This window comes from Cupressus sempervirens, chromosome 6 (genome assembly GCF_028749045.1).
Source record: "Cupressus sempervirens isolate cs-2001-9-10 chromosome 6, ASM2874904v1, whole genome shotgun sequence".
In the NCBI taxonomy this organism is placed as follows: Eukaryota; Viridiplantae; Streptophyta; class Pinopsida; order Cupressales; family Cupressaceae; genus Cupressus; species Cupressus sempervirens.
Window position 1 is genome coordinate 10,407,133 of NC_143123.1, and position 16,750 is coordinate 10,423,882.

At 38.4% G+C, this 16,750-nt stretch overlaps 1 protein-coding gene across 3 annotated transcripts in view; it reads left to right on the top strand.

Annotated features, from left to right (window-relative positions):
• The window catches only part of LOC149550756 (uncharacterized), an 82,821-nt gene extending 67,232 nt beyond the window's left edge, over nt 1–15,589 (top strand). For 2 of the 3 annotated variants that reach the window (XM_089789581.1, XM_089789582.1), the window contains exons 4-9: nt 14,185–14,275; nt 14,546–14,616; nt 14,764–14,833; nt 14,915–14,967; nt 15,067–15,160; nt 15,265–15,589. In XM_089789581.1, coding sequence (XP_089645707.1) covers nt 14,185–14,275; nt 14,546–14,616; nt 14,764–14,833; nt 14,915–14,967; nt 15,067–15,160; nt 15,265–15,401 — 516 coding nt within the window. In that variant the 3' untranslated portion in view covers nt 15,402–15,589. The remainder of the gene's footprint in view (nt 1–14,184; nt 14,276–14,545; nt 14,617–14,763; nt 14,834–14,914; nt 14,968–15,066; nt 15,161–15,264) is intronic. The other variant, XR_016353265.1, reaches the window with a different exon arrangement.
• Nucleotides 15,590–16,750: the final 1,161 nt, after the last annotated feature.

Here is a 16,750-nt window from a genome sequence, read left to right on the forward strand (position 1 = left end):
CGAACCTGATTGAACCAAGACCACAGACCGGTTCAAAATTTGTGAACAAGGTATCTTAGCTAAAAGCCCTATATTTTCCCAAATAGTAAATACCTTTCTATGAATAGCAATTTTTCGACCTTCTTTCTCAATATCTCCCGCATTTGTATATATAAAAATTCATCTACTAAACTTTGGATTGTATTATTCTATCAAGATCCACACAATGCATTGTTTTTGTTAATTTCTCCTTCAAATTGTTAAAAGAATGAGTTATTCATTTTCAATATTGTAGACTAAACTTTGCCATAATTATTCAATTTCTCCATTTTTCTGGCAATCCAATGTTTGTTGTAAAATAAGAGACAATACTCCAACAAAATAATAAATTGATTGGTATATGAGTTTGACACAATAAATGTTTTGCATTTGATGTTTCCTTTCATTGCATAATTGGGTGATTGATTGTCTACCTAAAAATTTAAATCACATTACATAAATTGACTGGTGCGATGGAAATAAATCGCCAGTAAAGTTTTCAAGTCAGAATAATAAAATTAAATGTTAAAAAATTAGAATTTTTATTTTGACTTTTATTCATAGTTACACCACCTTGTGAGATGGGGGGAGGGTGGGACAAGTTTCCAAGACGGGGGGATAGAGGGGCCTTGATTTGGGGACGGCGGTGGGGACAGGGGGGTGGCGGGGTTAGCAGGGGTGTATATATTATACATGTGATACTTAAAATGCTAGTTATGAAAAGATGTACTACAATTATACAATATAAGATATAGAGATGTAAAAAACTTAAACATTGAACATTGCATTAAAGTTTTGAACTAGAACATCATGATTCATGATCAAATGACAAACAATGAACATTGAACTTCAGCAAATGAAAGTGTCAAATTATATAATTTTAAATTTATAATATATATGTCTTCAGATATAGAAATGCAAATGTGAATAAAAATCAAGAACAGGAGGCTTTTGAACAAAGGAGGAAGGAATGGGCCCCACATCCCATTATAACAAAAATAGAATCAAAAAAATATTAAAATAATGCCTTATTTTTTAATTTTGTAATGTCCCCCATCTTGTTGCCGCAAGAGACGTCCTGGCGTCCCCTCTCGTGTCTTCCCACACCTACAGGGGACATAGAGACGTCTCGCAGTCTTCGGCAGAGGTGGCGCTCTAAGTGGCACCACTTGAGACACTGAGATGCCGTCCCCTTGTCTTGGGTGCGGCTTGGTTTGGTGGGGGGATGCATCCCCATGTTACACTGCTTTTATTTCATGTGTGATGTAATAGAAACGTGATAGGGTTTTTTTTTTGTCTTTGCTGCAATTGGAAAAAATGGCTGCAAACAACCATAGGGGTTTTTTGTTTCATCTTTCATTTACAAAAACGATTGGAAAAAACAAGTGTGTATTTTGGACACCATGTTGTGTGCGTTCATGAATAATGCACTCAAAGACATTGGCAGGTTCCAATGGATTACAAGTCTTATAGAGAAGGGGAGGAAAATACAAATGTTCATATGCAACTGTCACCACACACAAGCCATCTGTTGTAAATTTACCAAGGTGGAACTACTTAAACCTACTAATACATGTTTTGCTTCTTACTTCATTCTTCTAGATTGTCTTTTGAAGTCAAAGAAACTTTGTGTTCCACAATTGTTAGTGATGCATGGCAGCTTGGAGAACAATCTACATTAGATATTGCAGTTGAGGTGAGAGGTATGGTTTTGGATGAGCATTTTTTGGATTATGTAAACTTTGTTGTAGGTTTTATTAAACCCATATGTTAAGTGATCAGATTTATAGATTCAGATAAGACATGTTTGTGAGAAATCTATGAAGAAATAGATTCTTTGCATGAAAGAGTCAAAACAATAACTGATGTCAGAGATTCTTCTCCATATCCTTTGATAGATGAGAAGTTACGTGAAAGATGGAATAAGCTCAATAGTAAATACACCTTTTCATTGTGCTGCATATGCTCTTAATCCTAAATAGTATGATATACAAGTGACTAAGAAGAGGGCTCCACCCTACGATAGAGAGGTTGTGAAAGGATTTTGGCTTGTAGTAAAAATATTTATGGCCGAGGTAAGAATGTTTCAATTTTGAAGAGTCAACAGAATAAGTTTTCATGAGGGCAAGGTGATTTTGGCTCCATGGAAGCTTTATATGACATGAAAGTAGAGAAAGACCCTATAGTGTGGTAGTGAAACTATGGAGGTGAAGCTTCTAAACTACAATTGTTTGCAATAAGATTCTTTCCCTAGTAGATAGCTCATCTTGAGAAGTAGGAGTACTTTCGGGTTCATTCATTCACTAAAGAGCAGTGTAACACCAGTACTGGGATATGTCGGGACGACGGGACAAGTTTCTAGGATGCAGAGAAAATGAGCCTCATTTTCGGGACGGTAGGGGGACAGCTAGGGGACTATGACAAGGGGAGGACGGGGCAGGGAGGGGTGTTGCATAGTATACATATAGACCTTGAAATGCTAGTTATGAAATGATATTTCAATAGAACATACCAAATTAAAATACTTGAACATAGCGAAATTGCAACATGCACTAGAACCATTGAACATTCAACATAGTAACATATTACATACCCTATAGTAACATTCAAAAACCAAAATTCAAATAAAAATTCAAGTACCCATCCCAACGGCGACATGGTTGCAGAATGACAGAGGTGGGGTTACTCAAGTACTCAAGTACCCGGTTTGGAAAAGTCTTAGGGATGGTTACTTCGAGGTTTGGGAGGGGGGTGTGAGTCACCGGGTTTCACTGCTAAAGAGGAACCGGTTATGGTCAAAGAAAGTAGAGAACTTGGTGTACGTTCATAGCTCACTTTGTCTACTCTCTTGTATGGATCCTGGATATAATGAGGGCCTTCAATTAAGATGGGATCAAATTCTTCTTGATGGAGAAGCTGGTGCCTTGTGGATGGAGAGGTTGAAGTAGATGGCGTTACTGACTTACCCCCTGTTATTCCACCAATAGAGTAACTTGAGCTTGAGAGCAGTGACTATTCGGAGAGCATCATAGATGAGGACCTTGATATGGATGATCAATGCATAGATTAAGATATCTGATTTTTGTTTCAGTTTTTTATTTGCATACCAGCTTTCTATTTATCAAGATTAATTCAATATGTAATCAGTTTGAAACTTTGATTCAACACTGATTACCAGTAAACTACTAACTTTATCACTATTCAAGTATGAAGTTAATCATTTGCAATATGTTGTTATGATTTATGATCTTCTTATTCATGTTTAAAGTTTGACTTCTGTAATGCATCTAAACATTTAGCATGTATATTATTATGGAGTCAAACTTATTGCAAATTTGAAACTGAAAACAATATGTTCTTTTGAAAACTCAATGTCATGATTCATATTTTCAATTTTTTTATAAAATATTAAATTATAAACTAATATCAAGCCTATCATACCTAGCCAAGTACTTTTGTCCCTGTGCAACCTTGGCTAAGACTAAAACAAGCCTATCATCGTAGTTTACAACCTGCTGTTTATTTAAAAAACAAACCAAAAAAAACTTAGATAACATTATCTCCAACTCATCATTCATATCTTCATATCTTGCTTTTCTTGGTCTTTGTTGTGGTTCCACAACGCATGCTCCATTTCGATAAAAAATGGGGACTCCCTACTTTATTTTTTGGGCTTTCTGGATCCCTAGTCCGGGGTCCGAGTCCTTTTGAGGTCTTATCTAGTGTCCTAGTTTTATCCAGGTCCTGACTAAGAAGCCCAGGTGATGAAAAAATCAGGAATTTTAATGGAGAGGGCTCTTTTTCATCCGAAAGGGGGTGCATCAGCGCACCTCATCGGGTGCGCTAGTGCGCCTTTATCCATTTGAAAAAACAAAAAAATGCATTGTATTGCGTAGCTGCACACTATGCAGTACAAAAGTGTGGGGGGAGGTCTATATACCTCCTCTTCCTTCTCTCTGCATCCTTGTCTTCATTGTTTTCTGCGGAGTTCTCCAAGCTTTCCAGCGCACTTCCGCACTTGACTAGATGCGCTCGCTCTCCTTCTCGCTCCACTTAACAACTTGCGAAACACACCAAGTTAAAAACAATGGTGCGCATTAGCGCACCTCCCTGGGTGCGCTAAAGCGCACCATATTCACCAAAAAACATAAAAACAAACCAAAAAAAAAAAACAAAGTTAAAACTCACCCTAAATTGGGTGCACATCAGTGCACCTGCTCGGATGCGCATTGTAAGCATTGCCAAAAACCTTTAAAATAAAAAACAACACACTATTAAGATAGGTGTGCATTAGTGCACCCGCTCGGATGCACTAATGTGCACCTATTTCTTTGTTTTGTTTTCAAAAAACTTAAGCTCAAAAAGATCTTCACCCTCAAAATAAGCGCACCAGGCGCACCTATCAGGTGCGCCAGGTGCGCTATATCTTTTGCTTTTGCATTCTGAGGGTTAATAATTAGGTTTTCAGATAATCAGGTTTTAGGGTTTTGTTTGTAGGGTGTCATTAATCCATTTGTTCCTCAATTCCGAGCTAATAGACATATTTTTATGCAGATTCAATGGCATCTTCCTCATCCTCCCTTGGCGAGAAAATAACACTAAAACCAATAGTGTTCAAGTTCCAGGGCATTCCGAAAAAATCACGGTTTCAAGATGACAACTCAGAGATTCAAGATACAAATTTGGGACACACGGATTTGGAGAATTCTTAAAGATATGTGACAAATCAACTGAGAGGTCCCAGATGATCTCCACACTGATCCGATTAGGGCTTGTTCAATGCAACATCACACCTAGTGTTAGTGCAGTCTTTAGAGCTGATCATGACACTCGTTGAACATTTTGTTACTGAAGAGAGGGTTGTCAAGAGCATAATGGGAGAGATCGTTCTTGATTTCCAACCCAAGAATATTGAGGTGTTCCATCTCCCAAGGGTAGATCAATTTATTAGGCTAACTTATGAGCAAGCAAAGAGATGGTATTGGGAACATATTGACAAGGCTTCTAAAATCATCCAATCTTCATACCTTATAGAGAAGACTCCTCTAGGAAAGAATGTTAGAGTAAATAATTAATTAATTATTAATTATTTATTCTATTACTTAAGCTTACTTAGGTAAATGCATGTAGTTAATAGTTGTAATGATGAGTTGTTGACAACATGGGAGTTTGTTCCTTTCTAGCATGTTCCACTTTTTTGTGGAAGAGTGCTTAGTTGTCAACCTTATCTTCTACCTCCTTCCAACTTGTTCTACAAGCTTCCTTGAGGCCTTTATATTCGGTCTCTCTCATTGTAAATTCATTCATTCACATAGCAATTTCATTTTTCTATTGTGAACTATTTTCTTTTGCTTTGTTTCCTTCAAGCTCTTGCTCCTTCGGTTTCTCTTCAGCAAGCTATTTGCATGTAGGTGATCTTGGCGAGCTGTGAAGTTGGCTTTCATCAACTTCTACATGGTATTAGAGCCTCCCTGCTGGTTCTTGGTCTGAAGGATTTTTGAAGCCATGATTCAGAGACAGAAACCTTAGTTTGTTTGTATTTTTCCTTCAATCAAGAGGAAGAATATTTTTTCAGTATTTGGAGAAAAAGGAGAAAGAGGGTTTGACATAACAGATCTATCATTTTTTGGAGGTGCGACGGTGGCGATTTAGAAAAAATAACTACAGAGATGATATTCAAACAACGATATCTCCCTCATATGGACTCGTTTTTTCGAGAATTTTTTTTTTGTTTTGGGATAGAATTTTGTGATCTACACATTGGTGCAGGTGGTTTGAGATCTCTGTTTCTGAATTTTTCTGCAACTCACAAATTTTGATTTTTGCTACTTTAAATGCTTTGTATGGGCTCATCTGGACACATAATTAGGGTCCATTTTTTATGAAAGTGCATTTTTTTGGTCTACTTTCCAGATCTACAATTAGATTATAGGTTATGTGGACAAAAATACTGCTTTTAGAAATAGGCCCTAAATTGGCTATTGTAGTCGGACTAAGTATAGAGTGCCCAAATCATACATTAGGGGGGTTAATTGATCTCTTTTGCATTGTGGGGGTGAGCATTTTCTTTTTTGTAATTTTCCTCAGAATAGACCCTTTTGCTTCCATCTTCTTCTCTCAATGTCGGATCCTTCTGTGACCTGGCTAACGCCACACAACTATCACACCTGGAAGGCACAAATGACTAGGCTTCTCATGTCAAGAGGCTTATGGTATGTCTGGATGAGAACCAACCTGTTGTAACGCACCCTTTTGAGGTTCTTCAGTACAGGAATAAAATGGATGAGGCTTTGGGATTGATTGCACTGAACATCTCAGATAGTCTTCTGTTTCACTTGGATGGTTTGATCACTTCGCGGGCTATCTGGATGAAATTCCAGTCTTTGTTTGGCACAGTGAATGAGTTCCAGGCACTTCAGATTGATGCAAAGTTGACCTCTATGTCACCTGATAGCTTTCCCACCATTGAAGACTTCCTGATGAAGTTCAAATCTCTATGTGCAGTTTTGCAGGGATGTGGGAAAAAAAAACAGATGATGAGTGTATCTTTTTGATACTCTCAAAGTTGCGAGGACAATATCAGATCTTTTCTTCCACTTTCTACTCCACTATGGATGCCTTGGGTACCAGACATCAAATGCCTTCTTTTGAGACATTTTTTGATCGGTTGACACGGGAACAGTCCAAGATCACTCAGATCGATTCACTTATAGGTTCACAGTCACAAGCATTGCTTGCCAAGGATACACAGGGGCAGAAGCCGAAGCAGATATTTGATTCCTCCTCTCAGCACTCTACTGGTACATCCTCTTCTTCTAAGAAGAAGGAGAAAAAGAAGACTGAGACTCCTACTTGTTCCTATTGTCAGAAAGGATCTCATGATGAGTCACGTTGTTTTCAGAAGAGATTTGATGGCTATGAGAAACATATTGCTGATTTGCAAGCTCTCCTGCAAAAGAGCACTATTTCCTCTCCATCCTCTTCTACCTCACAAGAGTCTTCTTTTCAAGCTTCTTCCACCTCTTCGACATCTATACCAAATCTTGGAAAGGGTCATGCATTACGGGCTTCCATTGCATCCCCTTCACAGGTCCCTTGGATACTGGAGTCAGGTGCTTCTCACCATATGACATCTTCTCAAGGTGTCTTCTCTACTCTTGAGGCTTCTCCCATTCCTCATATTCTCATGGGGAATAATGTTGCCCTACCAGTCTGCGGGAAAGGTTTAGTTCACATCCAGGATGGTATATTCAATGATGTATTGTATGTTCCATCTTTGTTTGACAACCTTCTCTCAATTTCTCAGATTACACGTAGTGGATCAGAGAAAACAGTTGAGTTCAGTGCAGATTTAGTCTTGATTCGGGACCGTGCTATAGGAGGCCTTATTGCTACAGGGACAGTTGATTCTTCCACCCGTCTCTACACCTTCTTGCACTTTTTCCCACCATCTCTGTTGTCGGAGCACACTACTTCTCTTTCGCAAGAGCATCATGTGGTGCAATTAGGATACTTGAACCTTTGTATTGTTCTTGAGATCCCTGTTTTGACTACCACACCACATCTGGTTGAGGTCTTTTCTCTTCAGCAGGATTCTTCTTCTACTCTACCTGATCCTCCAGCTCCATTCATCAAGCCACCAGGTGCACCTGTTGCGGATTCTACAGTGGACATTCATGACAATATTATCACACCTGTCTTGGGGATTCCCTTGCAGGGTCCTCATATTTTCTCCTTTGAGCATCAGCTAGGCCTTCCAGTTTTCCCTCTCATTCAGGGGTTTCCTTATTTACTCCGCATTGGAGTTTCATTGGTTCGATTCCTTCTCCAGGGGCTCCATTATTCTGGGGGGGCTTTGACGTCTTTTCTATCTCTCATGGGGGGGTTGGTTGTACTTATTGTTTTGATAGAGTCTTTTGAAACATCTCCATTGGAAGTTGTACTTGGGGGGTCTTGTTGAGGCCTTCCTTCCTTCACTTCCTTTATTTCTTCAACATGTTTGTACTTACCTCTTTTTGGGGGAGGGTTTTTCCCATGAGATTTTCCCTCTTTCCCCGTTTTTAGAGGTTGCATTTCTTTGCATTGTACATGGGTACCTAACATGGCCTTGTTGCCGGGACACATTGTGCATTTTCTCTTAGTTTTTGTGAGCTTAAGGCATTCCCCTAAGTTGCACTTAAGGGGGGGTGTTAGAGTAAATAATTAATTAATTATTAATTATTTATTCTATTACTTAAGCTTACTTAGGTAAATGCATGTAGTTAATAGTTGTAGTAATGAGTTGTTGACAACATGGGAGTTTGTTTCTTTCTAGCATGTTCCACCTTTTTGTGGAAGAGTGCTTAGTTGTCAACCTTATCTTCTACCTCCTTCCAACTTGTTCTACAAGCTTCTTTGAAGCCTTTATATTCGGTCTCTCTCATTGTAAATTCATTCATTCACATAGCAATTTCATTTTTCTATTGTGAAATATTTTCTCTTGCTTTGTTTCCTTCAAGCTCTTGCTCCTTTGATTTCTCTTCAGCAAGCTATTTGCATGTAGGTGATCTTGGCGAGTTGTGAAGTTGGCTTTCATCAACTTCTATAAAGAAAACCAGCAAAGTCGACATGACAAGAGGATATATGAAATAAGATATTGGATACTCGATTATAATCTTGACTAGGGTTATGGGTTTGCCAGCAGCCGGACACCTGAACATTTTCATGGTGCATTTTATTGAAACGATAAAGAAAGTGGAGATGCCACTAGATTGGACTTCTACTCTTAGTCAGAATTTGGGTGAACAATTGGTGGTGGCAAAGAACAACAAGAAATTCTACATGACATCATACTTGGTGTATTTGTTAGCCGCGAGAGCCATAGATTATCCAGGGCTTTACAAGAGGGGTAGTATGCAGGATGCCAATGCATGACCATATATCGTATATCCCCAACTGGTGAAGAAGAGGCTTTCAGATCAAAGCAAAGAATACAAAATTGTAAATGATGCTTTCATCTTCGTCATAATTTGGTTTATAGAAGGAGATTATGCAAAAAGAATATCAGAGGAGGCAGCCGCACAGATATCATTAGTTAGGGCTTACTATATTCAGTTTCGAACGTTTACATATTTAAGGGTAGCGGGTACAACTATTAACCCTAAGAAGCTCCCTAGGTATCCCAGTGACAGATTGATTCTCCTGGAGATTTCGTGACAACTCTTGTTTGCCTATGACAGAGTTAGAAAGCAACATAAAATATGTTGGACTTGGCCTATGACTATAGGTCCTTTTCAAGTAGATCGGAGGCAAGATATCCCCTCTTTTGAATGTGAATGGGATCAGTATCCATTAGAAGAGTATAATTCTCCGCGTCCATATTTTTACAATATCGGGAGAGTGCAATACTTGGTAGGCAAAACATTTCAACATGAAGAAGCCATTGAAGATCATTGGATGAATGCGACAAATGACTACAATGTCCGTATCAAGGATTGTTGTAGGATGACTTTGTATTTGGCAGAGAAGGCTTTGAAGATAAAGATTCCGTTGAAGATTGCGCAACAAGACACGGAAGAGTTGCTTGATCCTTTGTTCAATAGGGATAAAATTGGTGAAAGGCCTATTATGAATGCCGAGATTGATAGAGAAGAAAACTCGGACATTATTCACAAGGTAAGGCACGTCATCAAATTGACGAAGGATTGGATCAAGAAACCATTCAAACTTGATCCAATTCCTGAGATAGTGATCTTCCATGCGCAAGCCCATCCATGCACAAGCCTGTCCAGCCAAAGGTAGAGGGAACAAGGTCACCGTCCCTACATTTACAGCTCAGTCACTAGTAAGGCTAGAAACGGTGCACCAACTTGATAGGCCGGTTGGTTATTATCGAGCTCAAAAGGGTAAAGGAAAGGGCAAGAGGAAGAGGAATTCTCCGCAACAAGTTGAATCAGAAGAGGGAGAAGTTTCGGCACCTACACAGGAAGAAGAGGAAAACATAAAAGGGACAAAGAATTTAGAAGCCACACAAGCCCAAGGTGATCCTCAAGTGTGGCCAGTTGCACAAGGCCAAACATAAATTGAAGTACAAGAGTTTCCCCGCCTCAATAGGTAGAACAAGGCTCCCCCTCAGTGCCTAAAAGAAGGAAAATTAAGACTTCGGTAAAGAGGAGACAAAAGGTAATCAAGAAAGTGATCCCTTTTCCATCAATCCTCGAACCCATCCCGGAAGAGGTTGAAGAAGAGGGTGATGAGGATGAAGAGGATGATCTACCCTTGAGTCGGAGGACTCGGCTGCAAAGCCATAGAGGAGGAACGAAGGAGAATTTCCACGATCACACTGCCATCTATCCCTGATAAACCCGTGCAGACCACTACATCAGAAGATGAAATGCAACAGTGGATAGATGAGCAGGATGTGGAGGGCACTGATATCATTAAGATGTCAGATTTTGACTTTATGCCCATGGGTACTGAGTTGGTTGGGGATAAGATCAGAGACACGCTAACCAATCAACCTCAACAAGAGGATTGGACTTAGATGCCCCCTGAATCACAAGGACCTTAGATAGTTCCGGAATCCCAGCTACAAGTCACATTTTGTATAGACAAGGGATCAGCTATCCCTCTTCCTCCAAGTACAAAAATTGAATAAGTCCAGGCAGAACATGAAGAAGAGCCACAACAAGTATCCACCGATGAAGTGTTAGAAGAGAGGCATATAAGTGAACAACCTCAGCAAACTTCCTAGGACATAGAGGTGAGAACTGTGGGTTCTACAGATACAAAGACTCCTGATACAGATCTACTGCAAAGGGAGGAATCCAGAAAGGAGCAATAAGGGGAAAGGTATAGCTGAGCAAACACCTTCATCCTCTAAAGGTAAATCTCTGATGCAACATATTCCAAGGTGGCTCAGAAAAGAAGTGATAAGAAACAAGAAGAAACAATTCACTACTGAGGAAGAGGATAGGATGGAATTGATAGAAGTGCTAAGGAAACCTGATTCACCTCCTAACGATGCGCGACCATTAGCCTTCATTATGAGTGATCAGAATCAAGACCTTTTTGCTCATGTAGCTCTTCCTCCTCTACAATCAAATGTTGAAGAATTGACTCCTAGGGATTATCAAATCCGGGAAGTTATGCTTGGAAAGCCAACCTTGGAAACTGCAAAGCTAATGGTTACGACAGGGATGAAGGAAGTTTTTAGGAGCCTAGAATAGGATGGGGCAGAATTGATAACACTTAGGCGTCAGAATGAAATCCTAAAGGGATATTTGAGCAAAGTTGTTGGCCCCTTGGATCCCACTAACTTGGAAGAAACTCTAAATGCAGCAATTTAGAGAAGGGATAGAGGTGCAGTGCACTTGGACCCATTTTTGAATGCCTGTCAGCAATGGTGGGAAAGTTTTGAGGAAAAGGGCGTACTAATTATTTAGGGAAATCTTAAATTATTACATGTTATGTAGGAGAATGTGGATAAGTTAGTAGCAATTTTGAATCAAGATTTTGGTTTAATGGATGAAGTGCATACCTGGGGGAAAGATTTACAGGCATTACAGGCAATCAAAGGCTAGAGGTATCGGATACTCATGGATGTATATACAGTGGAGAAACTAGATTTAATAGATGATTGGATTGAGAAGATTGCAGATGGAAATAAAGTAATGGAGTTATTACACACAGAGATTCACAGGCTCAAGGACCAAGCCCGAGAGCAAATTTTGGAAGCTGAGAAACATTATAGTGATGCATGTTTGGACATTTTTTAGGATGATGCACGAGAAAAACTAATACTAGTAGAGGTAGTAGTTCAGAGATTTTGGAAAACTTTTGATGAAGTTTCTAATGATGAAGATATCCGGCAAGCTTTCAGAACAGAAGAAGCATTGTTAGAGCTTGATACAAACCTCGAGGATTTTGCAGAAACCCGTATAGAAGTGGGTAATTACAGGCAGAAAGTAAAGGACACATATAATGCCTTAGATTTACTGATGTGGCTAAAGTCACTGAGATAATTGAGAAATTCAAGGGCAAATATCTTGACATAGCTCTAGTATAAAGGCGAACAAAACCCAGAAGCCAGAATTTCAATTTTGACACTTGGTGAAGTTTTGCATTTTTTACCTCTGAGGTGTGTTGCTGCGCCAAGTGCGCTGGTGCGTTTTTTGAAAAGTGTTTTGGAAGATTTTGAAGAAGTCAGAGGTGTGTCGACAGTTAATTGCCAGTTCCAAAATTAGAGCTTTCCATGCATTGGAAACACATTCTGACAGCAGTTGAACTCCGACAGACGCCTAGTAAGGATGGAACTTCTATTTTTGACACTTCCAGACACTCCTACATCAACTGATGGCTCTCTTCTTCTTATTTTCTCATGATTTCTTTGTTTTATGACATATAAAGGCTCATGCATCCAATTAATGATACAAAAATGGATGGAGTCCTATTAAGCACCAGTTAGAGAGTCAAATTGTACATAATTAGATTTGTTTTATTGATTTAGAAGCATATGATTGCAAGAAGATATCTCTCACTCTCAACACAAATTGAGGAGATGATTTCTTATAAATACAGGATTGTAATATGTAATCGAGGCTGCTGTTATTTTGCAATAATATATGCTTTTGGTGCTCGCATTTGGAGTGTAGTGATTCTTGCCTAAGTGTGTTATATTTGTGCATGTATGTTTATGGAATGTGATTGAGCCAAAAAATTTATTGCGTTGTTTCTGGTTGTGTGATCTTTTAATTCTGGTGTTTGCTACAGTTTTGCGAATTCCGCTGACGTACCTAGTTCGAGAAGAGATCACCATATTGTTCCTACATAGCTTTTCATCTTGCATGAGCACACTTTCCGTGGCCTTGCGATTTGATGAAAAGTGAAACATCTTACGGTTGTTAAATTCCTATCGACAATTGCATCAGTGGAATTAAGGAAGCGCTGCTCCTATTTTCATTGGTTACCCACCGATTTCTTCGAAGACTTGACTCGCAGACGCGTTGTTTCCGTAGCTTATGTCCGTTAGGATTTACTTTTCATGTTATTTGCTTGAACTTGTCACCATATCTTCGTTATTTGCTTTACTACCCCTTGGTTAAATTAAGAATTCATATGGTTACATTGTTAGATTGCATTCATCGAAAAACAAAAAAATACAAAAACATAGTTCTTTTGTGTGTTTACCCTTTTGAAGCAGCAAACAAATTCTACATCTTATCCGAAGTCATCCGAACCAGCAAAAGCCTCCTCGTGAACATTCACATTTATCTTCAACTGAAAGGATTCCAATAGGTCGCAAGATCACCTGGAACTTCGGAGTTGATCCCCAAGATTGACTTTTCAAGAGAGGAGTTCGAAAGGATTCCTACCGTTAAGCATCGTGCAAAACGACAGCTCAACAGTCTTGACCAGCTAACCTAGGTCACCTTTCTGCTCCTTCCAAAACTTCTACAGCCCCTACAGCCCCTACAGCAGTGGTATCCTTCTCTCATTCTCATGGCAGCAGAAAATGGTTACAGACAATTCAGATTTCTGCTTCTAACAGCAAAGATTGCCAGAGAATGTTGCCTTTACTCGTCTTGCAATGTTTCCCTTATAAACTAATTCAACTCCCTTAACTATGCACTAAACAATACAATAGTACAGTTTGACTTCTACACAAGGCATGTTCATTGGTTATTAGTTGTGCTTTTTTACAGCTCGGTAGAGAGATGACAAGAGGTTTCATGCCACGTCATCAGCATGCTATGCTTTTACAATGTTTAAACTGGCCATGACTTGAGTTTCCATTTGAATAGTTGATATTGTGGAGGGTATTTTCCATGCCTCATGGTTAGAATCTTGTTGAAATGATGATGTGTGTTATTCATGTGGGGAACTTTCTCCTTTCTACGAGTTTGTTTACTGGTTATCACCATATTTTTCTAGCTTTTATTTCAGGGTTCAAATTTATTAATTACTATTTTCTACCTGAAGTAAACTGCATGTTAAACAAACTGTCAACATTGAGAGATTCGTTCACTAAAAGCAATGACCTTAGGAGTTCATAGGAGGTTGTGACACTAATACTTGATCTAAATGCACCATGAATAAACTACGTACATGCTTTTTTTCATTATCAAAGATCATGTACAGCATTATTTCATAGCAGATAGTTGATTTCTTGAAGAATATGGCACACAGGTGTGGGATTTGATAAAGTTGATGGATTATCTTTCTGCAAGAGAGGACATTGATCCTTCTAAAATAGGAATTACTGGTGAATCGCTAGGAGGTGAAGATTTTCTCTCACCTAAATATTTAATAGGAATGTAGTTCTGGTTTCTTTAACGCTTCTAAAAATGGCCGCAGTTATTAGATCCTCCTAAAAATGGCCATAAAAAGCTTTAAAAAGTTAATACTTTGGGTTGCTTGATGATTTGTGTTTGTCAAAAATTTGAAATGGTTCTATGGCTACTGTAGAATAAATGAAAATTTTGATTTGGTTTTATGAATGTGGACAACTGGTTTTCAGCTTCTGATTAGCATTGATACAATCGTGAAGGAATGCATGCATGGTTTGCTGCTGCTGCTGATCCACGATATGCTGGAGTGGTTCCAATCATTGGGGTTCAGGTGTGATTAAATCTGTTTTAATTGAAGTTAAATGTTTTTTCTTTTCCTCTTGCACCATCAGTCTATAAAAGTTCAGTTCTCTGTGATTATATCATCCCCATGAGATATATAGATCTTCAAAAGGAATTAATGGCATTAGACGTGCAGGGTTTTGGGTGGGCCACAAGAAATGATAGGTGGCATGCTCGAGTTAGAAGTATAGAAGATGTATTTGAAGGTCAGCACTTGAAGATTGTACATTGTGTTGATTTGATTTATTATCCATATGAATAGTTACTATTGTTTTCATTGATCACAGTGGCCAAAAATGATCTTGGTAAGTCTTCTGTAGATGCTGAAGTGGTCAACATGGTATGGTCTATTTGAGGAAAATAGTTTAAAGTTGGACTGGGATTTTAGTTTCCACTTTGTTTGGTCATCTGAATGCTACTCATTGACTTCATGAATCAGGTTTGGGATAAAATAGCCCCTGGATTAAGAGATAAATTTGATGCCCCCATCTCAATTCCATCAATTGTGCCACGACCACTCTTGATTCTGAATGGTATAATTGTTGGTTTATGTATCTTGCATTAGGGTTTGACACAGGGCTTATCAAAAAGCTGTATCTTCAAGCATTACTGAAAGTTTACTAGTTAATAATGACAGGTGAGAAGGATGCTCGATGCCCCGTGGAAGGTTTGGAAGAAACAATCTCTATAGCAAAGGATGTCTATAGTAAAGCTAATATTTCAGGAAACTTCAAGGTGTATATCTCATATTTTTTGTTCTCTAAAGGATTGTAACTTCGCAAATGAAAATATGCCTTCCAATCGTTTTAAGATAGTAATGCACGTCAACCTTGTGCATGCTGATGATTGCAGTTTTCTTATGGGTACCTTAAATGAGAAGATAATATGCTTATTTGTTTAGCCACACAGTATTCAATTTATTTGGAGACAAATTTGCCATATAATTGTAATTGTTTTAGTTATTACATTTGTGAAATCTGATTACGATAAGTGGATGAGGAATGCTTAGTGGAACTTTTATGACTTGGTATCCCTGTTCTGCTATTTGTTCCTAATATAGTGCACCTTTTATCTTTGTTAGGATCTTTTAAAAGGTTGTAAAACAGGAATTCTAGTTCGTGGTGACTAACCGAGTGTACTTGTGCTATCCTTTAGGTTTCTGTCTGCATCACTGTTTGCATAGCTGACAGCTAATCTGTTGTTGAATTCCAGTATGACACCTTTCATGGTTAAAGAAGCCAGTGATTGGTTTGACAAGTTTTTGATGAGAGGTGTCACTCTTCGCAGTACTGGGCTTGAATATCTCAACTAGAAAGAGTCACTAGATTTTGTCCACTAAATGCCATCCTTATTCAGAGTTATTTATATCCCAAGAAATATTTCTTCTTATCAATCATACTCATCTCAAGATCATTCTTCACTTTTGAAAATTTCTCACTAGCTTCATCATTTCCTTCAAAGATAATATAATCAATAGATACTACAATTATTAGTAATCCTCTTGAATTTTTCCTTAAGTACATGTTACAGGCTGCATTACCTTTCTTAAATCCTAGATTTCACAAATGTTTATCCAATCTTGAATACTAAGCTCTAGGTGCTTGCTTTAATCCATACAAAACCTTTCTCAGTTTGCAAACCATATATTGATCTTTAGTCAATGAAAAACCATCATGTTGTTCAATGTAAAACTCTTCTTCAAGTTCTATATTTAGAAAAGATGACTTAACATCCATCTGTTATACCTTGAAATTCTCGCTAGATGCATATGCCAAAAACATTCACACTGCTTCAAGTCTAGCAATAGGGGCAAAAGTTTCCTCAAAATCAATTCCTTCTTATTGTTAGTAACTTTTGCATACTAACCTTGCTTTGTTTCTTACCACTTCTCCTTGTTCATTCATCTTGTTTTGAATACCCACTTAGTGCCAATTATGTTCTCATATTTAGATCTATAGATCAGTTCCCATGTTTTGTTCTTTTCAATCTACTCAAGTTCCTTTTTCATTGCATTTATCCAAAATTCATCTTTACATGCTTCATCTGCAATCTTAGGTTCAACTTGTATTATCAAACATAATTCTTCACTTAATTTGTTCCCTTTCATTACTCCTTTGTATTCA